The sequence below is a fragment of the Lates calcarifer genome, linkage group LG8 (genome assembly GCF_001640805.2).
Source record: "Lates calcarifer isolate ASB-BC8 linkage group LG8, TLL_Latcal_v3, whole genome shotgun sequence".
Classification (NCBI taxonomy): domain Eukaryota; kingdom Metazoa; phylum Chordata; class Actinopteri; family Centropomidae; genus Lates; species Lates calcarifer.
Genome location: NC_066840.1, coordinates 10,786,663 through 10,810,161, shown reverse-complemented (window position 1 = coordinate 10,810,161; position 23,499 = coordinate 10,786,663). Strand labels below are relative to the sequence as shown.

Here is a 23,499-nt window from a genome sequence, read left to right as displayed (position 1 = left end):
AATACATACTGTGGAACAAAATGTGAGACTCTACTCTGTAGCACCTCCCAGGCGTCACAGTCTCAAACTGAGGAAATACAGGATAAGTAATGTCTGTCCGGATTCTCCAGGATTATCTCTTGTCCTGACAGTTTACAACTCACTGAGCTTTATCTGCTTTATCTACTTGTTCTGTCAACCATGGAAACTACTGTATACTGGCTTACTCCTAGCTGCAGTTCAGGAGACACAACCATGGTGCTGAGTGGACTGTGAAAACATTCAATCAATGGCAGACTCAGTTGAAAGTTGTTGAGTCTCCTAGAGGATGAAGCGGTTGTTTTCATTTCTCATACTGTTAATATTATCAGAGACGCTCAACTGGTGGTCCGGAATGATAGCAAATATTTAGAACTTTCATAAATACAGTACTTGGCCCTTTTAGTGAAAATCTACTTAGCACAAATTATAATTTTACATTTTGCACTGAGTCCAAAGAGCTTGAGTTGAGGGGGAAAATGGAAGCATCTTATAATGATGACAATGATGAAAACACAAAATGCAAAAGGTATCTTCAAAATCAGGCACCTACAGCACATGGATATACATGAATCACTAACCATATGTCCAGATTTAATTGACTGACATGTTTCTGTGATCCCCTTCACGTAAATAACAGACTGGGAGCTTAATGAAAGCATCATCTGGCATTCCTCAGTGTAAGATTAACACAGGATAACACAGCCTACCAAGTGGGCAGAACAGGACTAACGCTGTGCACCTACAGCACATTGACTGGCAGGTGTTTTCAGCAGCAGGACGGTGTAGCCTAAGTTGCCCTGTGGCTTCTGTTTGGTTTATCCCCAGGCTGCAGGGTGGCAAAAACCTCCCTATGACTTACACATCTGGAGAGGGGATTAACAGCAGCATGGAGGGGTTTTTAACCAAAGAGCTCTGGAAGCACGCCAGAGATTTTTAGGCACTCCCATGTGTGTGTATAAGTGATTACATGTGTGCGTCCATATGTGCGTGTACATGTCTGTTTCTCTTTTCGACTGCTTAATGCCACCCCAAATCTCAAGGATTTCTCCCTACGCCACCACTGACGGCAGCAGCAGCCTCGGCTCAGGTCCAGCTGCCTGCACAACAACAGAGCTGTTATCTCTCTCCTCTCTGGCTCCCAGCTCTCATAACAGTTTGGAAAGTAACAACTCAGTCTAGGGGGTTATTAAGTTCTGCTCCTCTGAGTTCATGGATGCAAGTCTGAGGTCAGCAGGTTTGGCAGATTTGGTTGAGAGCACTGCTGATATGACAGAACTGTAGCTAGTCTAATTATTAACAATTGCCCTGTTACTCAGGCCATCACGGCATTCTCCCATGGCGAGGAGGACATTGCCTGTGGGTAGTGGGGTGTGCAAGTAAAATGTGTGTACGTGTGTGTTAAGAGGATCTCAGAAAATCTCCCTTTCCAATCACAACATGCTTGATCTCGAGTCCTGGCAAAGCACCTAAGTACCTGAACATCCTGCACAAGTCAAGCAGATTACACTGTACGTGTTTGAAATGCTTCCATTGACTTATCTCATGGAAGAAACGATCATTTAATACCTTGGCTTTAATCTTTGCCAGGCAACAGTAGGGTACGTGATGAGAGCATTTTGCTTGAGAATATGAGCGGACTGGGGAAGCGGTGCAGAAATCACATGCATCCTTCCTACATTCGCCACTAGATGTCAGATTTCTCCTGCTCTCAACAGGTGAAACCGTGAGCGCCAAACAACAAGGGTCATTAATCACATCCAACAGTCCTCTTCATCTTGGAATCTTTATCTGGCCCCCAAAATCAGGTGAAAAATAGCAGGTTGAATAAACATCATTCATCACCTAATACACAACATGCTCTCCCAATATATGCACCATGAAGTTAAGACTTTGTGTTATTGATTAACAATGAGGTCACTGATGATGGAACAAGTTAATCAACAAGGGATGAGGTGTTCCTCCTGACACCTCCAGACCTGGAAGCTTATTTATAGATGATTTACACCTGAGTTTGATGCTTTCCTTTGAGGGGGTCACACACAACACACACCAGAACTGTTTCAGACAAGGTAAGATAAAAACACTTCATATGTCAATCAAATATTCATGATAAATAACATCTGTGTGCGATTATCATATATTGAAAGCTGCTATCATTAGTACTGAAGCTGTCTGTCATTATTTATGAATGAATAACTTAAAGCTGGCCTTTAATCTAATGCAGTGGGACCCACAGCTCATACATCCTTAAGAAAATCAGCTGCCACTCACTGTCAACAGATTCTAAATGTTTTATTTAATCCTTTTATTTCACCACTTCAAGTAAAACTCAATTATCAACTATTTGGTGAAGCGTTAACACAGCAGGATTGAAATATACATGTGAGTCAGACATAAAGGCAAACTTACAGAAACAGAGACAGAAACAGATCGAGTGGCAGACGGCAAACAGATGAGTGTGGGGCAGGTGGATTAGAAGATAACACTCACACGCACACACACAAATATGCCCAAGTACATTCAGAGTTTATTCAGCTGCAGTCTATGGAGATTGTCTCACATCCTCCCACATACAGATAGATGTACATATGCTATCGGGGCCACCGTGCACATCAGAACCTGCAGGGAGGATGCCACACAGAATGAGAGCGATGCAGCGACTGTAATTACTGTAATTTCGCCCGTCGTAATTACTGAACTCACTTCCACCCTCTTTGCTTTTTAAGAGACACATTAGTACTCCCTCTTCCACTGGAGTCCCCAAAATATGGCAAAGTGGCTGACATGAAAAGAAGGGGAAAAACGGTCTCTTTAAAGCAAGAGCGTGAAAACCTTTGAAGGGAGTTGCTGCTCTATAGAGAGAGTGGAGAGTCCCTTTAAGAGCTGACTTGCAGCTGCAGGAAACGGCAGAACAAGACAAGTTACATGGATACTGATGTTCCCTTATTGATTCTGACAAGGCATTCATTTGTTGAGAGGCGAGATGATGCCTCGCGGTGTACGTGGCTTAAGTGTGCGATTTGACCTCAAATCAAGGACAGCTGCCAATTACAAACAGTGTGGGCCGCCTTTGTTCTTTTCTAATTGCTTGTCTGTTGATCTCATAGCGTGGAGAGAGATGGGCTCATATACAGACATGCCGGTCTCATTTGGTTTCTTTATGCTGCTGCAGGTGGCTGATAAACACATCTCACTTTAACATTTGCTCCCTCTACAATGGTGTCATCCTGTGATTTTAATTACTTCCATGTCTCCACATAGCATTCAAAGCACCATGTCCTCACGACCTATAACTATAGTGTCCTCTGGGAGGAGCACGAAGCTCGACTACAATGGTAACTTATTAGTTTAAATTCCCATCCCACTGTTTTTATGTCTTTGAAATGCCTACCAAGTTGATCTTCCACACCTGAGTGCATGCTCTTCCTATTTGTTTGGCAGGGATGAGAATGTACAGCACTCAGCTCTCCTCGCAGCCCAAACTCGCGCTGGAGGAGGACAGCGAGTCCGGCATCGGCTCCACCCTTGACCTCAGTGGCAGCTTTGACGGCTACAGCCAACATACCAATCACCACTTTAACACACCTTCACTCAGGGAGGCAGACAGACTCCCCATAGAGAAAGGTACAAGAGTGGCATAAAGAGGAGAATCAAACCCTCATATCCTGGGATGGAAAGTGGTCTGATCCCTTTTAAAAGGCAAATACCAAGAGCAGAAGCTGAAACCACATGCTCATTAGATAAGGGCATGCTCAAAAGACACACAGAGCCAGTGGGATCATGCAGTCTGGGCAATAAAGGCTAAGTCCTGCTGTCACTCAGCAGCATTTGGCCGCATATGGGTAATGTATTATGTCAGATGGCTTTGCTCTCTACATGTGAGATTCCTTACTGAGGCTATCTCTCTCACCAAGAAAACAAAAACTATAAGAATGAGAAAAAAAGAATGTGATATTGTGCCCAGAGACAAACCACATTTTTGTGTAACTTTGATGCATTTGTTGAAAATAGGTCAGCTTTGCTCTCCAGCTTTAGGGCTCATTGTGAGGCTAACCATCTCCCCGCTTGTTGTTGTTGTTCTGAACAGGTAGCTCTCCTCAGACCACAGCAGTGACTCTGAACAAGATCAGACAGCTCCTGATCAGTCTGTCCAAGATCCCTCTCCTCTTCATCCTCCTCTTTCTCTTTGTTTGCTCCTTGGACACTCTGAGCTCAGCCTTCCAGTTAGCAGGGGGTAAGTACTCTAACCCTCAGCAACTCTGCCCCCGTCAGCAGGGTAATAGTGACTCAGCCGGTTGATGTTTGATAAATAAGTGAGTCACTACAGAATGGTTCACACTGTCCCACTGGGGCCCTGCTGTATAATTTACTGCAAAGCTTCATCTGGTGACCTTTTTGGATTTGGGGAAACAAGCAGTTTGAATCTTGTTTAACATTGCTCCTGGCATCCCTGTCAAGTCTGAGACCAACCTACTTTTTTTTTTTTTTTTTTTTGTGTGTGTGTGTGTGTGTGTGTGTGTGTGTGTGTGTGTTTGTGTGTGTGTGTTTCTGTATGTGGGTGGCATATTTAACCAGGTAAAGTGGCAGGGGACATTTTCCAGGACAATGCGGTGCTGTCTAACCCTGTGGCGGGGCTGGTGGTGGGGATCTTGGTTACTGTGCTGGTCCAGAGCTCATCAACCTCCACCTCTATTGTTGTCAGTCTGGTGGCCTCTGGACGTGAGTAGGCGCATAAGCGTGTTTTAAACAAGACTCTGAAAGGGAAAGGCCTCATTTAGTCTGAGTTATATGTGTTATATAGCATCTGCAGGCTATTATTTTGCATGCAAAGATATTTCAGTAAACAATAACATAGCCATAAAAACAGAAAAGACAGAAAACCCCTCGGTGCATCTGTGGTATTAATAAATAGATTTAATTAATTTGTGGTTTATGGTTATAATCTCAGTTTTCTGGCTCCCAGCACAATCACATGTTCTGTTCCTATGGAGGATGCAGTCAATTATCCTACTTGATTTGCTGCTTAGCATTAAGGAAAAAATGAGTGAATATTGCTTATATTAAATATATAAATGTAAGTAAATAAATATGTATCAGAACTGTTGAAAATTTAGCTCTGTATACTTAACACATACTCGGTGTACTCCAGCAGTCAAGTGTAAACTGGCGGATTAAGAGCCAAGAACGGCATTCTTATATCTTGTAACATAAATTCTCACAGTACTCTGACTTCCCAGCCCTATCTGTGGCTCTCACCCCACAAGCTGCTCATCCTTACTAAAGACAAAATCAAGTACATATTTTAATTTTTTTTTTAAAAGCTACATAATTTCCTGAAACAGATGTGCTGTAGTTTTTAGCAAACATTACTCAGACAGGAGCAAATAGTACATTTGCCTGGGACTATTTTTGGCTGCGGATTGATACACTTTGGGTGCTCTTGTGAGCAGGACAGTGTAAGTGGGATTGACTCATAGTAAACTACAGCTATTTGTGGTTCAGTGATGTGTTTTGGATGACAATGGGGGTCTATGGCTTTGGCTACACAAAATACTAATTAATGCATCATTGGTTTTTGTCTTTCTCTGATTTTTTTTTGACAATAAGAAAATCACATAATTAGCATTATCCATTAAATTTAATTAAATGATTAAACCTTTAATCTTGCTTTTCTGTGATCATGACCACACACTGACTCAATTGTGAAATTACAGACTGTAGTGCTGTGGTGGCCATTTATAAAAAAATCAAAAACAAAAAACCCCACCTGAGAACTATTGTTATCTAGCAGGCTAGACTGGGTGCAGAGGGATAATCAAATAAAATCATTTCATACTTTGTAATCTCCCACCATCTCAGTCAGTCTACAATTTATCATGCCTCATAAGACCAATACATAGTAAGGTTACGGCCTGTCTGTGCAGGTTCTGAGGTCTCCCCGCTTTTTTCTATGTGGTTAAAATGAATTAGTATGCTGGAGCTGCCTCTCTGCTTCCAAAGCATTTCTGTATGAGAGCTAGGGAAAAGGAAAATTATAGATAATTATCAAAGAGAGAAAGAGATGCAGAGTCATGAATGTGTGTCTTTATAAGTGTGTGCAGCATATCTTTATGTGTCCTCTAGGTCACCATCATTAAAGACATCCTCAACAATAACCCCCCTACAGAGTGTGATGGCTAAGCTGCCTCCACTCACCTGCAAATTACAATCACCTTTAACTCCAGTAAAACTAATTTGCCTTGTGAAATGTGGGAGGTCATGTGCTGCAATTATCTCCATGATGTATCACTCTTTACAATGAAGACATTCATTTATGCATTTACAATGTTTTTTTCTTTAACTCTATTTGCATATAGTTATAGGAACTGACTTTGACTTTCAAGTAAAACATCTCTGCGTGTGGTCTCATCCCACAGTGTTAGAAGTGAGGTTGGCTGTTCCAATCATTATGGGCTCCAATATTGGGACTTCAGTCACGAACACCATAGTGGCCATGATGCAAGCAGCAGAGAGGACCGAGTTTCAACGGTGAGTGAAGAAAGGTGGCGAGGCAGAGGATAAGTGGAGGGGAGGCAGAATAGCAGGTATGAAGAAATTGAAAGGAAAAGTGAGGAAGATAAGTGGGGAGATGGAGGAAAGAAGGATGAGAGTGTTCAAAGTGGGGGAGAAAGCAGAGGAGGGTGAAGAGAGAGCATTAACAGCTGTTCGCTGCCTCTGCTTCAGCCTCCATTTGAGTGTAATTTCTATAACAGTGACAATAATGGCACCAATCCACAGTTATCCCACACCAGTCACCCTTTGGCTTGAAAAGATACGGCACTGAACAGATGGTATGTTACTTAATCTGCGTCTGGTAAAATAAACATTATTTATTAATTTTTCATAATAGTCTCACACAGATCGAGTCAAGGACCATTACATCACACACATCCCAAAAAGTTGAGCCGTGAAAAGCTGATTAACAAGCAGTGATTCAGAGAAGTTAATCATGCTGATGGCTGACCTTATCACAGAAAATTATTGTGACCTGCTGCAGTGCCTTCGCTGGGGCAACAATCCACGACTGCTTCAACTGGCTGTCGGTGTTGGTCCTGCTGCCACTGGAGGTGGTGAGCGGCCTCATGACCCACCTGTCCCACCTGCTGGTCACCAGCTTCAGGCTCCAACCTGGGGAGGATGCACCTGAGCTGCTCAAGGTCATCACTGAGCCAGTCACCAAGCTTATCATACAGGTAAAACTACCAGTCAATCACCATGTCCGATGGTTTAAATGCTGCATCTGCTCTAACACGAGGCCCAACTGTTAGCATGTCCAACTAACTAGCTAGTGTTACTTCATAGGCCAGTAAGTGTATCATTAAGATTACACCGGTTTGTGGGGTTACAGATTATGTAGAAAATGACATCCTCCTCACATCCTCCTGAACTGACACTGGATGGTAAAGACTTGGCTAGCATTAGCAGCTTTGTCCCCCTTTTTATTGAATTCCCAACTACCAGAGATAATGGTGCAATTTGTCACCCTTTTTAGTCCTCTTCCTAAAGCCTCTTGTTGTGTTAATTCTATAAGTTAATAATACATGTAAGCGGCCAATCAGGTTTCTTTATGTTAAAGAAAACAGTCAAATCTTATATTTTCCCCTACTGTATAATACCAGGACCAACTATCTCCTCACTGAAAGACAAGAACAATACTGTGTCTTTACTTCAACATGAATACTTCTACACGAATCACTAACTGGGACTCTTACCTGGGACATGCAGTTTCATCCTCTGTGTCAGTCTGTCATAGTAAAACATAAGCCAGAGGCTAATTCAACAATAGCTAAAGCAATGTTAGCTACAACATTAGCTACAGCTGGTAAAGTCTCCCAGCGACAGTTGTCATTTCAGTTGTAAAATGTGAAGGTTACCTCTGTCTCAATCAAGGGCCCATTGTTTCCACAAATGATAAGAATTTCAAGTGTCCAATCTATGAGAACAGAAACCTTGACAGATACAGTAGCCAGAAATGTGTAGTGGAGCTTAGCGAACAGTCAGTTAGCTTCCCTGAGCGTCTTGCACAGAGACACTTCAAGGTCATTTTTAACCTTTAACCTTGCTCTCCTGTAACTTGAAAGCTGAAAAATATTTTTCCTTTCACCCTCAGCTAGACAAGTGTGTGATCACAGGGATCGCCATGGGAAATGAGGACATGAGGAACAGGAGCCTGGTGAAAGAATGGTGCCAGACTGACCTTGTTATGGTAATGGCTCGTCTCCACCGCTGTCTCCTGCACATGCAGACACATTGTGTCACACACTGGCGCCAAATAGAGCCTGTCACTGCTGCCAGTGAAAGCTGTGTTTCTGTTTTTTGTTTTCATTGCAGCTGCTTCTTTCTTTCTTTCTTTCTTTCTTTCTTTCTTTCCTCTTTTCTTCCTTCTCTTTACAGTCCACAGACAATGTGAGCACTGAAAACTGTGGCCCCAGTCATAACTTGTCCCAGCCATCAGTGAAGTGTGAGCTCAAACTCCATTATAATTATGTATTTCTAGTATGCATTTTCTTTTCAGCATTGTTCCTGTTAAAAATGTGATGTGGGGTAATATCCTGATGATTGTTGGTCCTGTCACTCTGCAGGTAGGCATTTATTTGTTTCTGCCCCGCTGTCAGACCTCACCGTGGGGCTGATTCTCCTGGCAGCCTCCCTGGCTGTCCTCTGCACCTGTCTGCTGCTTCTGGTCAAGCTGCTCAACTCTCTTCTTAAAGGCCAAGTAGCAAAGGTCATCCATAAAGTCATCAACACAGGTGGGCATGCCTTGAGCTGCTGCAGCTTTTACTCAGTGTATCTGCATGTAGCAAATGAACCTACAGAATACAGTCTGTGAGCGAGAAAACAAACCAAGAAAACCTTTAAAAGCTGCTTTGGATGCAGATTGTGTGTAGAAGAGAGATGCATTGCTGTGTCTATTGTATATAACTGTGGGAAATTTCCATCTCTCCTCTCTTTATCTCAACAGACCTGCCATATCCGTTTGCGTGGCTGGCAGGATACATGGCCATGTTTGTGGGTGCAGGCGTGACATTTGTGGTCCAGAGTAGCTCTGTCTTTACTTCAGCCATGACTCCCCTAGTGGGTGAGTGATATATGATTTTGCATCTGAAAAACTACAAGTACCTCACAACACTAGAAATTGTCAAAATGAACATTCTGTAAAAGTTAAATTTAAAAAATGTACATGATAAAAAAAGTTCAATTAATAAATGAGAATGACCAAAGTAGGACAGAGAAAAGACAATAGATTGTAAGTAAAAGGGAAAACCTTTAGTACACACAACACATTGCTGTATAGTATAAAATGTAAGTACTATGTGACCTCAGGGAGTCTGAGGAAAAGCAGTAAAATGACTGAATATACCAAAGTATGCTAATAATCCCACTAAGAGGTCCAGATAGAGCATTACATGTACAGAAATTTTCTCTTTCATATTAGATTTTTTAAAACTTTATTTCATTAAGACCTCATGCATTTGTAATTTCCCTGTATTAGACTTATATAAAATATGACGTCCAAAGACACAATACTCTTTCACTAAAATGTTACATAATACCAACATCTGTTGCAAGTAAAATGACAGATGTTGCTTTGAAGGCAAATAAATAAATAGATATGTTCAGCATTATGAATCCTAATCCATTTAAGTTGGCTTAAGTACATTATCAACACTTCCTATACTTTTATCTCTACATAGAAAACCATGTTGTTGTATTATTCTGAGCACTACAACTGAGAACAACAACAACATACTTTAAGATTAAATGGAAACATGCAAAAATGACTTATGAAAAGTTGACTTGTGGTTGACAATGGTTTGTTTCTTGCAGCCTTTTTGACATGACATATAGAGCAAAGTCACATGTGAAGCCACAGTAAGACATGGGGAAGCACTTAACTAATATACAACTGAGTGGCAAATTTCAAAATAGCTGCTGGAAAGATACAAAATAAATGTTCTCTGTTCTTAGTTTGTTAGACTTCCATCACTACCAGTGAGACAAGTAATCATCAGTGACTTCTCTGACACAGTGGACTGCTGTTGCTGCAGATTCGTACTGAGTTAGGGTTGGACTCAAAATTGCATCATTTCATGGTGACATAAGTAACAAAGTTTGTGACCCTCTTCTTTTAATAGCAGACAGTGTGAACAAAATAAGCAGAGACCTTGCTACTTTGCTTTGTTTTCTCATTGCTACATACTGTCCACCACCTGCCTCAGTGACCTCAGGAGGCTGAACCACACAGCAGTTTGAAACATTCGTAGCCATTAAAATAAGGAATATGCTCAGTTTAATCTCTGTGTGAGTGTCTTAAACATTTATTTGTTTGTCTGGTGGTCTACTATTTTGATGCAAGCATCAACTGTATGTCAGATTCCTCTATTCATCATACATTATAATCTTTCATTGTAATTTTTCTTTGTGATTCAGAAGTACAGTGAAATAATACCATGTAGGACAAATGGCAGCATGACTCATTATACATATCTGTTTTTTTTTTTGTGTGTGTGGGATAAAATGACATATTACTGCAGATGATTGGATCACACAACACATCAACTAAGTAAAAAAGCAAATTCTGATATTATTTTCAGTATGACAAAGTAGAGATGTTAGATTTTGTGCTCACCGCCCACCCTGAGGCAACCACTTGTTTTAGCAACTTGTCTTTAGATTCGCAGTGATAATGGTTCCTCTTTTTTTCCAGGAACAATGTGACTTTTCCTTGTTTATTACTTGTGGTTAGCGGGATGGCTCTAGGGATGGCGATGTCTTTCAGTTTTTCTGCTGGTTGTTCAGTCCACCACGTCCAGACTGAGATATCTCAACAATTGCTGGATGGCTTCAGCCAAAATTTTGTCATTCATGGTCCCAAGAGTATGTATCCTGATGACTTTGGTGATCCTCTGACTTTTCCTGTAGCACCAAAGAATAAAGCCAATTAATTTGGAAAATAGAAGAGAATATTCGGCTAATAAAACTATATGAACTTTATGAACTAGATGCAACAGAAGTCAGTTCACTTTTCATTAGTGAGAGTACTTTGATTTTTGATGACAGATTCAATCCTTTAGATACCAGTCTTGCACAAATCTCTGGTGAGATGTTTTGCCATTCTTCACAGATGATTATTATTTTTTTTCTTATTCCTTTTTTGTTTTGGCTCTTCTGGCTGCTTTAAAATACTCTAAAGGTGCCCTATTTGATTCAAGTCAGGGGCCAGGTTACAGTTTTTTCCTTGTTAAAAACTCTTGTGTGATGTTTACAGTGTGTTTGGGATCTTTGTTGTGTTGGAAAATTTCTCTCCTGCTAAACTTCTTTAGATAGGGAGTCATCATTTTTTAGTATGCAAACTTGCATTCATAGTTCCATCTATAAATGTCATCACCCCTACACCTTTTGCACTAACGCAGCCCCATATCAACACACTCCCACCACCATGTGTTATAGTCATCACTGTACAGTCACTGTGGTAGTCTTGGCCAGGTCCACGTCGAACATGCTGGACCCCATCTGATCCACACAAATTTATTTTGGTTTCATCTGACCAAGGAATGTGCTGAATGACTCGTAATGTACTTCGCACTGATCAGTCAGTGGAACACCAGTGTCCACAGATAATCCTTGTGCAAAGTCAGACGCACTGTGGCTTCTGTTGTTGTTAATATGGCTCTTTCTATACCTCCTGACTACTGCTACAACTGTGTTTCAGGTTATGTTCAGCAGCAGTCAATCTAGTTTCTCACTTGTTTGGGCAGTTCCTGATCATCTTAGTTTAGACACAACCCAGGCCAAATTGAGGAAGCTGTGGTGTTCACAGGTTATTTTATAACCTTGTTCATGCACATATTCTTAACTGGAAATCACGGATGTAGACTTTACTTTGGGGCCCATACTGTCCATGTTGTCTGCCTGTTGGTTTTTAATTATGCATAATCCCTGAAACACTGAATCTCTTCTTCACTTTTGCAAACACCACTCCCACTGTCTCTCACTGTCCAACTTGACTTTGCTGCACAGTTTGGTCATTTTTCTCCAGTCTGTGTCAGGTTATCTCAGAAAAAGTGTTGTTCATAGTCTGGAGGCTGATCCCAGCATCTGTCCAGTTTGAAGGTTGGACTGATGTGAAGTCTCTTCTCATCTTGACCCTGTGGTTATGACTATGTTTCATTTGGTGCAGCCCTTCAGGGAGATTGTCTCCTGTAATGTCTTATTAAACCAGACCCTAACTGTGCTCAGTATCAGATCTTATTCTTGAGTGGACCAGCACCATAGCAGGGGAGGCCAGTCAGTCATGTTACTTTGGACTCTGCTTCTTTGAAGATTGGAATCACAGCCACTACTCATACTGCATACTTAGATTGTCTCATCCCATGTTTTTTAGTCCATGTGATTACTCTGTTTTTACATTGTTAAAATGTGGCAAAGATAGAGTGGCTGGAAACGACAGCACAGCTTTTTCCTGTCAATCAAACCTTGAATTACAGCTGTAATCTAGCAGCTCGAACGCTGGGCTGTTTCCAAGGCCACTGGTTATAAATTCTAACACCACAAGCTCTTAACAGACATTTACTGCTACTGTAATAAATTAACAGTACACCGACCAAAGGTTTACTCCACTGCTAGTCTAGTCTTGTATTTAACGACTATTTAATACCCCTGTGTTCTGGAGAAAATTCCTCAAATTTCCTTGTTGACTGTTCATTTGCCAGCTGGATGAGGCCAAATAAGGACATATGCCTGCTTATTTCTACTGATCGAGTCTTGTGACGTTTGTAAGAACAGGTTGCATAACTGACACTGTATGCCACTGGCTAAATGAAGCATGTAAAATCAGTGACGACTGAGTCATCAGCCTGCTACACAGTGATAACTGGAAGATGGGAATAAGTTCTCATTTCAAACAGGAATAATTAATTGGCTTGAAATAAAGCTAAAAGGGAAGAGACTATACACAAGGAGGACAATGTCCAGTCCACAGAAGTACTTAATTTATGTTATTAAGTATTTGTCTATTTTACTTTAGATTTTAACTTTACCTCCTCTTCGCTCTTACCATGCTCTTACCAAGTATTGAAAACAAACAAGCAAATCACAGACAGAGAGCAGTGATTTTTGCATGGTTTCAGTACTTTTAACTACACAGATGCCATAACAGAACTGCCCTTCTTTGGTTGTCAGTTGCTGTCAAGCAGCCACTCATTTGGTAGTCATTAGTCATCTTCTCTGGCAAAGTAAGATTTCAGCCTCAACCATTGCACTGATGCTTTTTTAAATATTGGCTTTTGTTCATCTTAAAAACCAAGTATGAATGATATTATGTTTTCTCTATTTATCTGAGATGTAATTAAGGTCAAATAGTTTGAATTGTTGAAACAGCTCTCATTAAAACCTATTGAAGAATAGCCTTCATGATTTTCAACAAGTTCTCTTTATTGTTGTGGTTTTATACCTCTTCTCATCCTGATTTCTGACTGAGAGATGGTTTATCATTGTTGACACAGCTCTTATCTTGAGAGCTGATGATTGTAGTGCACTTAATAAAACTGGTATCAAGTGCATCAGAAAGTTGTGAGTGCTCTGCAAATATTTCAAAAGGAAGATGACAGGAGCTGTCACATTTCCTGGTTAAACATAATTATTTGATTTCCCTGTTTTATGTAACATGGCGCATTTCTGTCATCTTTGTCAGGCATCGGCGTAATCAGTCTGGAGCGGGCTTATCCTCTCACCCTCGGGTCCAACATTGGCACCACTGCCACGGCCCTGCTGGCAGCTCTGGCCAGTCCCGGGAATAAGCTAGCAGCTGCCATACAGGTAGGCTGATGTTTTATCAAAAACAACAGCTATTTTTAAAGCAGCAGGGGAATGGGAAAAGAAAAATTCATGAATATATTTTCCACTGATGTGCCTCACAGAGAGAAGGATGAACACAGACAGTGAAACAACAGTAAGACCACAAATATCTGTTTTACCTACATAAGCAAAAAACAAAAACATAGGGGTTATGGAGAATTATTCTCCGATGGTGGATTCTAATAATGTTTATATGTATATTTATGAACATGGGTTTATGAGTAGGAACTTTGGAAGCAACTAAATAGATGCTCTAGGAAAACTGTTGCATATTAGTCTTCTGTGGGACATGAAACTGCAAAAATTAGAACCATATTGTTCACTGGATTATGTTTATAGTCAGATGCTACATGTCAACACAATTAGTATGATGAATTATGTCCTTTAGCATTTATATTCTGTATGTCTTTATCTTATGTTTGTATGTAGATTTCTCTGTGTCACCTATTCTTCAACGTCTTTGGCATTCTGCTGTGGTATCCTCTTCCTTTTATGCGTCTGCCGATAAGGATGGCCCGTGTACTGGGTGAGCGCACCGCCAAGTACCGCTGGTTTGCAGTCTTGTACCTTCTCCTTTGCTTCTTGCTCCTTCCCTCCCTGGTGCTGGGCCTCTCACTGGCTGGCTGGCGGGTGATGGCCAGCGTTGGGGCTCCTTTCCTTGGTGTGACCGTCTTCATCGCCATGGTAAATGTGTTGCAGTCCCGCAGTCCCCGTCACCTGCCCGCCAAGCTCCAGAACTGGGACTTCTTGCCCCAGTGGATGCACTCTCTCAAACCGCTTGACCGCCTGATCACCAAGGCGACAGTCTGCTGCAGACCGGCGTGTCAGGAGGGGAAGGGAGAGGAGGTAGAGGAGCGCATCACGACACAGGCAACCTCTGTCAACCAAAAGAAGAAGCCCGACCAGCAGAAGACACAGCTGGCATATGACAACCCAGTCCTGGACTACCTGGATGAGAACAGACCAGGTGTGCGGGTTCTGAAGTTAAAAGGACTGGAGAGGTGCAACAGCACTCCACTGTAGTTGGACTGACAACAGAGCCTATTTCATACTCCATTTTGTAAATATCAAGGAATGAGTAGGATTGAGAAAAGCCATTTTGTAATGCTTTGGAAGTAAAACCATTTCTAATTATTAATCGGCTGATCATTAGAGATAACTTCCCACAGCCAGGATAAGTATCATGAGATCAGTATGAGACTTTAGTTCAGAACAACATCAGCTGAGAATCAACTGAGCTCTGCAACAGAGCCAGAGCCAAAGCTGTGGTTCACAAGTTTCCATCTTTTAAAACTCATGGTGAAAACGACAAAACAGTTGCACCTTAAGGTCTGTTAAGTAATTGTTCTGGAGCTTTCCACCATATCACATGATCTTCATCAGCAGTAGAATGTGATTAGTTCTCACAGAGAGAGTGACATTCCCATTTTCCCTGAACACTTTAAGGACTTCTTATCAGTGTTCAGCTTTCATCTATATGGGCAAACTCTATCTGCTGATGAAGCTCCAGAACAGTTACTGAATGGACCTAAATGTTTGATGTGATGAACATATAACACACAAACTGCATAAAATAAAGCACAACTTTGTGACTGCACTAAAGGAACCCAGTGGAGCTTTTGACCACTAGTAGCTCTCTGGAGCAGTGTTTTAATGAATGGGTCCCCATGTTATTTGGATACTTGCATGTGCATTAGAATGAACATACACATGATTCACTTCCTAGCCTCAGTTTAATACAGGATTAAATGCCTCACACATTTGGGCTGTTAAGACACAGACAGAACATTTTGATGAGAAACATTAAATGTTAACAGAACTTTTTCTTGTTTGCATATAAAGAAACTCCTTGGGGGCAGCTTTAACTAGCCAATAATATTTCTTGCTGCAAATGTATTCACTTATCAGTTTCAGTGGATAATTTAGAAGGAATCTGACAACATGGCCAGAACAGCCACAGTGTTCTAGGCCAATGCTCAGACAGTAACCACGCTCAGTGAATGTCCAGTCATGTGTAGGAAGGGATTATGTTAAGACTGAGTATAAAACTAGTCATTGTTTATTCTTAATTTTCAGAAAGAATCTGAGAAACTTAATCAATTTAGTTACTGTCAAGAGCAGACAGAAAGGAAAGGAAACCAGCACTGTTGTTAGCCTATAGTCTTCTGACAAGACAACCTTATTACTATGTGGATAGACATCTGATTATTATGTTAAAAGACAATGTACCCACTTGTTATATAAGTGTTAGTGGGCGACTGAATTATACACTACAAAGCATTCAAAAAATCATCACATTAACTTCTTGATGTTATCTACAAAGGAGTGTATGAATGTGCTGTAGCTTGTGTGTGTGAGTTTGTGTGTATTACGCTTGTGTCTAAGTGGGTGAGTATGTACACTCGGGAGGTGTTGTTGAATGTGTGAATATGTGCTGTTTTCTCGTCTGCATTGTAACAGTTGATCGAGCGTTTAAGAAATGTTGACTCTTAACAGTCTGTGGATGTAATTAGAGAATAAAGTCAAGACTCTTTCACTTACACTTTGAGCAGCACTTTGCAAACTGGATGAAAGTGCACATGGAATGAATAACAAGACTGTTTTTGTCTGCTGGTAAAATTACCGCTTGATGCTTAGAACTGTCAAAAAGAGAGAGAGACTTCATTCTTGTGTGTCTTACATGAAAGCACTTTTCAGAAGGAAGATATGTACATCCTCTTTGTAAGAGTTTTTCAAAGACCTCGCTAATCTGCGAACTTGCTCTCCAGACATTTTTTGTTTCAACAAAAGCAGCTTCGTCTCATCATACTCCTCTGATCGCACCATGCCCTTTAATGTTTTGGTGTTTTAAATGAGATGCAGCCATCTCCAACACCCAGACATGGCAGTCTGGACAGAGTTTGCATCATCCTGCTGAATCTAATGTGAACCTTGGAGGCATTCGAGAGCAGTCTGAGAAGAAAAGAATCTACCATGACACTCGCTCCTGCATGCACTCACAAAAACACACCCATCGTACGATGTGCTATTCTCTGAGCGAGAGCTGATCTGAATGCTGATTATCACTTGTGTGGTTACATTTTGGATCATTGCTGGAGTCCAACAGGGACAGGGTCACGGTCCTGCCAAGCCCTCATGTCTGTGGGAATTGCAGTGAAGACCTGGAGCTGCCAAGGCTCTCTGCTGCCATCATTATTGTTAAGTCACCACACTATTAGATTAAAAAGTAGCACATTTTATTCACACTGATTTACACTTATGCACTCCTTAACACCCCATTTTTCTTCACTTCTCTGTAAAGCCTTTCATTCCTGTGACTACTGTTTCCATTTCTCCACAATGTGATTATTGTTATCCCATTAAGTGGAATCTGTCACTTCCCAACGTACACTCATTCACACACATGCACCATACCTCTCTCTCCTTGTGGTATGGAGTAGTGTTTTTTGTGTGTACTCCCTTCAGAAACAAAAAAAAACTCCCCATTTCTTTCTGCCATTTAAGCACAACGTGTGTCATCTAGTGCTAAAGTCACACCACATTGTTCAATAGCTAATTTCACGAAGCCCTTTCAACCCTCAGGCCCTCAGATTTTGCTTCTGAAGCATTTTGCTTCAGTACCCAGCTGCTGATGCAGCAATGATCTATCATCAGCCAGTTCTTGCTGTGTTAGATGTCGTCTAATGTTGAGTATTTCTCAAAGGGATTACAACGCAACATACTGAATCAAAATTATCATCCAGAGACATCATTACTGCTGAAACAACAGAAAAGTTTGGTGGTAAAATGTTGACGCACATTCACTAGTACTAAAATGGAAATCTGTAGTTTTTCCTGTTGAGTAGCCATTTTTGCATTAAAAATGGTTTAGCCTCTTCCAGCAATAATGACAAATAGCTTTAATTTGAAAGCTTTTATTAACTTTTCTCATTATATTACTGTATGTCTAATAACACTTAATGATTAAGATTAATGCCAAGCTCACAATTGCTTGTAAGCAGAATTAAAGAAAATAATTTAAACAATTTTCTTCCCTACATTGTCTTACTCACAAAAAGAAGTTGGTCAAATGCAGTAATAATTTACTAGTCACAGCCTAGGTAAAAATATAGTAAAATAATTGCAATTTATATACCCAGAAACATCACAACTGAATAAACAGAAAGATTCTGTGGTAGCAAATAGCTGCAGCTATGTTTCTTTATGGCCACAAAACTTAACCAGATGTGAAATGACTTTGGATTCACACATTAGCATTTGCAACCTGATCCACTCATTGCAAGGAACAGATTTGTGTAGGTTACATAAGTACAAGCTGTGATTCAAAAACAAAATCACTCAAAGCTTAAGGCCAGTTACCTATCAAATGTTCCTAAAGTATTAACCGCAGTAACAGAATAGAAAATCATCCATCGTTATTCAGCCTCTCATGTGAAAACAAACTGTTCTTTTGTGGCCAGTGGCTGTTGTTAAGTCAGCACTGTGTGGGCCTGTTGGGACAACATGTTTACCCAAACCTGCAGAATCTGCTCCGCTCATACTTCAGTTTACACATCTTATCCACAGGGCTAAATTTACCCTGACTTTACTTTTACTTGTGTGGAGTGAGTCCAGTTTGCCATTAATGCAGTATAATATCCATGTAATGCACGATGTGTTTTATGTGTTTGCATTTGTTCTTCTAATAAGTAAGGTATGGCCACACTTAATGGAACCGTGACAATGCATTCGAATGAATGCCTTTGTTTTCGGTGCAGTAGCCTCATATGATGATGGATCTGCATGCCTGCACATACTAACACAAGATCAGACCTTGACGGCCATGGCAGAATGACTCAAAATGTATTAAGGCATGGTGAAATGCAATATCTAAAATCCTTTTGTGCTTTAAGAGGGAGCATTAGGAAATGTGTTTGAGCCACAGCTGGTGAGGTAGCTTGTTGAACAGTAATGGAGGAGTAAAAGGTGAAGACAGGGTGCAGCCCAGGTCACCTCTCACTGCTACCACAACTGGGAATAATATGAAATGCTACACAATGTTCGGAATTAAGATTAAACTGACACACACTTAATTATAAATGAAAAGTTCTTTTGCATTTTGATTAAGTGTTAATCAACTGCTGCATCATAAGAACAGCTCTATTTTTTAGCTGTTTGCATGGAGACAGAGAAGTGAGGAAAGTTAGCTTAACGACAATATAGAGGGATTTCAGTATTGAACAAACAAACACACACACACACACACACACACACACACACCCAAAAGAATGATATAAAAACTAGTCATGAAGTTTGAAAAGTTTGCATCCCTTAATTTATTTCAAAAAGACTTGAGATGTTTTGAAAAATTCATAAATCATAAATTAAAAAAAAAAGATTGGTGTCAGAATGCAAACGCATTTCAGAAAATTGATGTATATCAACCAGAGGGATTTTTTTGGAGTTTTTAGCAATTCTTTTCACTTAATTACCTCCATTTGTACTGAATGCAAATGAAATAGAGGAGAAAGACAGGGAGAGAGAGAGAGAGAGAGAATAACAGAACAGATTGAGTTTTTGGGGGTAAAACACACACTCTTCCCGCAGGCCAAGGTGGGTGGTTGATTTGAAATGTGTTTGTATATGCGCGTTAATGCTTTCTGTTTTGCCGCTGTTATTGTGTGCAGGCTGGTCATTTTTACACCATGTTGGGTATGGTACTGAATGCTGGCTAATGCAGTCATACTTCACTTTAGTTACTCAGCTACTCCACAGAATGTGTCATTTATTCTTGTTTAAACAGGAAGTCGAGCAGCGTTATTATCCTTATTTCAAGCCATTTGTGACCATTATTTTAAACTATGCAACATCATGTTAATGCCTAAAATTTCTCAAATGTTTTGATAAATAGGTTTGTTGCTATGATGAAACACAGAATTACATATGCACCAAGGGAAGAATACAGTAATAACTGTGTGTGTGTCTTTGTGTGTGTGTGTATTTGTGGTGGGAATTGTGCTAACCTCTGCACTGTATGTAAATTTGTGCTGCATTGGGAAATAACTCCAGCAGTAGGTTCACCATAAATCTTGCATAATGTGTTGATACATTCCATTAATTCAAATACTGGTTTAATCAGGGTCTCCATAACCAGTGTTTACATATGCCAACATCATGCAAACATGATGTTACAATGAAGTGAACAATCTCAATCAAACAGAGAACAGATTTTTCACTAGACAGTAAAACCAGTATACAAAGTAAAGTGTACAACAAGTGTGTGAGAAAAGAATCTTTACTGTACCGAGAATCTGAAGTCTACACTACAAATTGTTTTCTAATTTTAAAGCCACTTGTTGCTTGTTCATCATGACATAACAGAATGTAAACAAGCCAGAGCATAGACAGCAGGGCTAGAAGGAAAAGTGGAAAACAACATTAGACCAGCAGCAGCGTGATTTCCAGACAATGAGATGAATCAGCAAAAAAAGCACACAAGCAACAGTTCAATCTGACCTCTACCTGTAAGTCTGGATACATTCAGTTCATCTGGCTTCCTGAATATTTATTTTTTATAAATCAAAATGTTTCTATATATTTTTGGGCGTATTCTATCTCCTTTGTGTTTTATTCTGTACATACAGTACATACTAAATATACTTTTGATTTACTTGGTCAACCACAAACCTAATATACCAATGTAGATAATGTCAATATGTCATTTTGTACATTACTTTTATTTGCCCAAATTCCAGTGGGAATCATTAGAATCTAATCTAATCTAACCTAACTGAATCTAATTTTAATCTATTATTATATAATATAATATAGCACATATTGTGTTATTATTATGTTATGATTTTTATCATGTTTACTGAACATAAGAGAAGACATACATGAGATAAAACAACTTAAATACATCACATTATGAGATCTGAGATAAGGTGTGGGGTTCTGTCTCAAAGTTTAAGATGTGCCATGAACTCATTGACCCAGAGCTCATGAGATGGTTGAGTGGTGGCTCACCAGATGAAAATTATTAACCCTCTTATCAAAAGTGAAGAGAACTCAGGCTTGTGCCAGATAATATAAAACCCTGTCCCTCTGCCCCAGATAATTTAGTGATGAAGATGACTGATCAAGAATTGGTGGAGCGCGACAGGCCACATTTAAACCTCATAAAATCTTTGAGTAAACTGAACAAAACCAAAACATGACTGATACTCATTGCTCTCTACTGTGGAGAGGCAATATTCTGAACTGGATTACATGAGTGTGTTAGACAAACTATTTGACACACCACATGAAAACTGATTTAAATAGAGGTGTCTAAATGAAAATAAAAAAGACAAGTACTCACATGGGTCATTTTAGATGGAAGTATTTCCAGTCTTAAATATTGTTCCTTTAGCTATGAGTCAAAACACAGTCATAGCTAACAGGCTTAATTTCTCCATTAAATACAGATTAATTATTTATTAAATGTAATACCTTCAGACAATAAGAGTTAGTGTAATTGCTTGCAAGGATTTATGCATGGGTTGATTCATGAGGGGACTTAATTATTAAAAATATTTAATGACATTTGGACATGGTTTACAGGGTCTTCAGTGCATTATCAACATGGAAAGACCCAGGAAATTGAAATCCATTAAATGAGCCCCAACAATTACCTTAACTCGTACTCAAATTCATTCAACAGTGGCCATCAATGGAAAAATACAATAACAACTCTGTGTGTGAGTGTGTGTGTCAGAATTGTGCTAACTTCTGTATGCAATTTGTGCTGTGCTGGGATATAACTCAATCTTCGGGTTCACAATAAATCCTGCATAATGTGCTGATACATTCCATTATTTCCAATATTTGTTTGCTCAGGGTCTCCATAACCAGTGTTTACACATGACAACATCATATGTTATACCAACATTTGGGATAATCAAGTAAAATCCATTAATGTTTTAGCTCCATAACACTGAGCTGTCCTCTGTGTGTCTGAGAAATGTATCAGAAATTTTACAGGGTGTCAGTGTCAGTAGGTCAGTGTCTGGTAATCTGTGTTGTTTTATCTTAGTCAGACTTATGGTAGGGGATATATACATATAGATATATGTATATAAGCCAGAACAGTTTAACAATCCAGTAGTGAGCTAGCCACAGCGAGTCAAGAGGACACAAACTCAGCCAAATGGTGGAATGGTCTGTGTGCTTACCTGAATGGTGAGACCCCAGTTTGACTCCTGATCCAGCCAGACCCTTGCTGCATATCTTTCCTCTGCTCTCTCTCTATTTCTTGTCTTTCTTCACCGTCATGCCTAATAAAGGCCAAAAAAAAAAAAAAAAAAAAAAAAGCCCACCACACACACACACACCCAAACAAAATAATAATAATAGTTTTTTAAAGATAAACTCTGTTTTTTTTGTTTTGTCTTTGGACCAGTGGCAGCGCCTCACTTAGCCAATATGATAAAGACTTAGCTAACAGGAGCCAGGGCATACTAACCAAACAGAACTGAGCAAAGAGACGTGTGATACAGTGAATGCTGTTTATATTTGTCAATTCTTATTTACCACAGGAAGCAGGAAACTGTCTTTAAAGATAAACAACCATCGCTGAAACAGTGCGTCAATGTCAACATCTTAAAAGCCTTACTATAACAATGTGTGATATGTGTTTTCAATGAAACATGAAGTATCAGTGTGTTCACTTAGTGTTTATCAGCCATGAAATGTAAATGTCTCCTTGGACCACTGTCATGCTGAAATATCTAAATTTTTTATAAAGCATCTTTGACTTGGCTGTTATCAGGACATAAAGATAGAGCAGGGTTACTGGTTTGTTGGAGCATTGCTCCATAACAGACTTTGTTACAGCCATGACCTTTTCAACAACACTCAGTTCAACAGTGTGCGAATGCTTATAGCACTGGTGATAGTCAGGCAGCTCTTGCCCTCCCTTCTGTCTCCCTTTCCAAATTTGCCTTTCTGTGGGGAGTATGTGTATACATTTGTTCACTTCTCTTTACAGAAAAGATACATTTAAAAAAAAAAAAAAGCCTGTGATAACGGGCGTCATCTGCAGCAGGAACATGGATTTTGGCAAAACTGTAATTTTCACAGCAGATCTTGCCAGTGTGTGATAACAAAAGCATCAATGACTGCCAGGTCTTTTCACGCTTTTTAAGGGACCACTGTAAAATTACAATCATAACTCTTTGTTATCATGAAGTTAATGTAGTGTAGTTTGTTATTCTTCAGCAGTGAGTCAGAGCAAAGTTCTCATTTTTGCAAACGAGTCGCTGTAATCCTGTGCAGTCCTCAGCTGTGTGAACCGGACTTCTCTTCTCTCCTACCTTCACTTGGTGTCGTGACAAGGAGTCATGGATGAGTTTTCCTGAGCTCATTCATTTTTGTGGACAGCCCTCTAATCACCTGCACATGCACACAATCGACCATACCCAAACATGGAAACACACCCACACCCACACACACATACACACAAAGACACACGCATGCATACACAACACAGACCAAATGATCCATCAAATTACTAAAAGAGAAGCAGGACAAAATGTTTGTTTATCCTCAGGATGTGAAACAGGA

At 40.1% G+C, this 23,499-nt stretch overlaps 1 protein-coding gene and 1 long non-coding RNA gene across 3 annotated transcripts; one reads left to right on the top strand and one right to left on the bottom strand.

Moving 5' to 3' along the window:
* The first annotated feature begins 1,931 nt into the window (after positions 1-1,931).
* Positions 1,932-16,457, top strand: slc34a1b (solute carrier family 34 member 1b). 2 transcript variants are annotated; one of them, XM_018699514.2, is made up of 13 exons: positions 1,932-2,090; positions 3,283-3,356; positions 3,463-3,645; positions 4,109-4,255; positions 4,597-4,740; positions 6,438-6,549; positions 7,058-7,253; positions 8,171-8,266; positions 8,455-8,521; positions 8,643-8,810; positions 9,023-9,139; positions 13,754-13,878; positions 14,347-16,457. In XM_018699514.2, exons 2-13 carry the CDS (start codon positions 3,296-3,298, stop codon positions 14,938-14,940), a joined length of 2,010 nt encoding a protein of 669 aa, XP_018555030.1. In that variant the 5' UTR covers positions 1,932-2,090; positions 3,283-3,295; the 3' UTR covers positions 14,941-16,457. The 2 variants fall into 2 exon arrangements, with proteins under 2 accessions (XP_018555030.1, XP_050928197.1); XM_051072240.1 differs by lacking the exon at positions 1,932-2,090 and having other exon boundaries at positions 2,394-3,356.
* Positions 9,306-22,225, bottom strand: LOC127142703 (uncharacterized). The gene is made up of 2 exons (XR_007813667.1): positions 22,110-22,225; positions 9,306-10,977 (listed from the first exon to the last, which is right to left on the bottom strand). It is a non-coding gene; the product is annotated as an uncharacterized LOC127142703 (long non-coding RNA).
* Between the last annotated feature and the right edge of the window lie 1,274 nt (positions 22,226-23,499).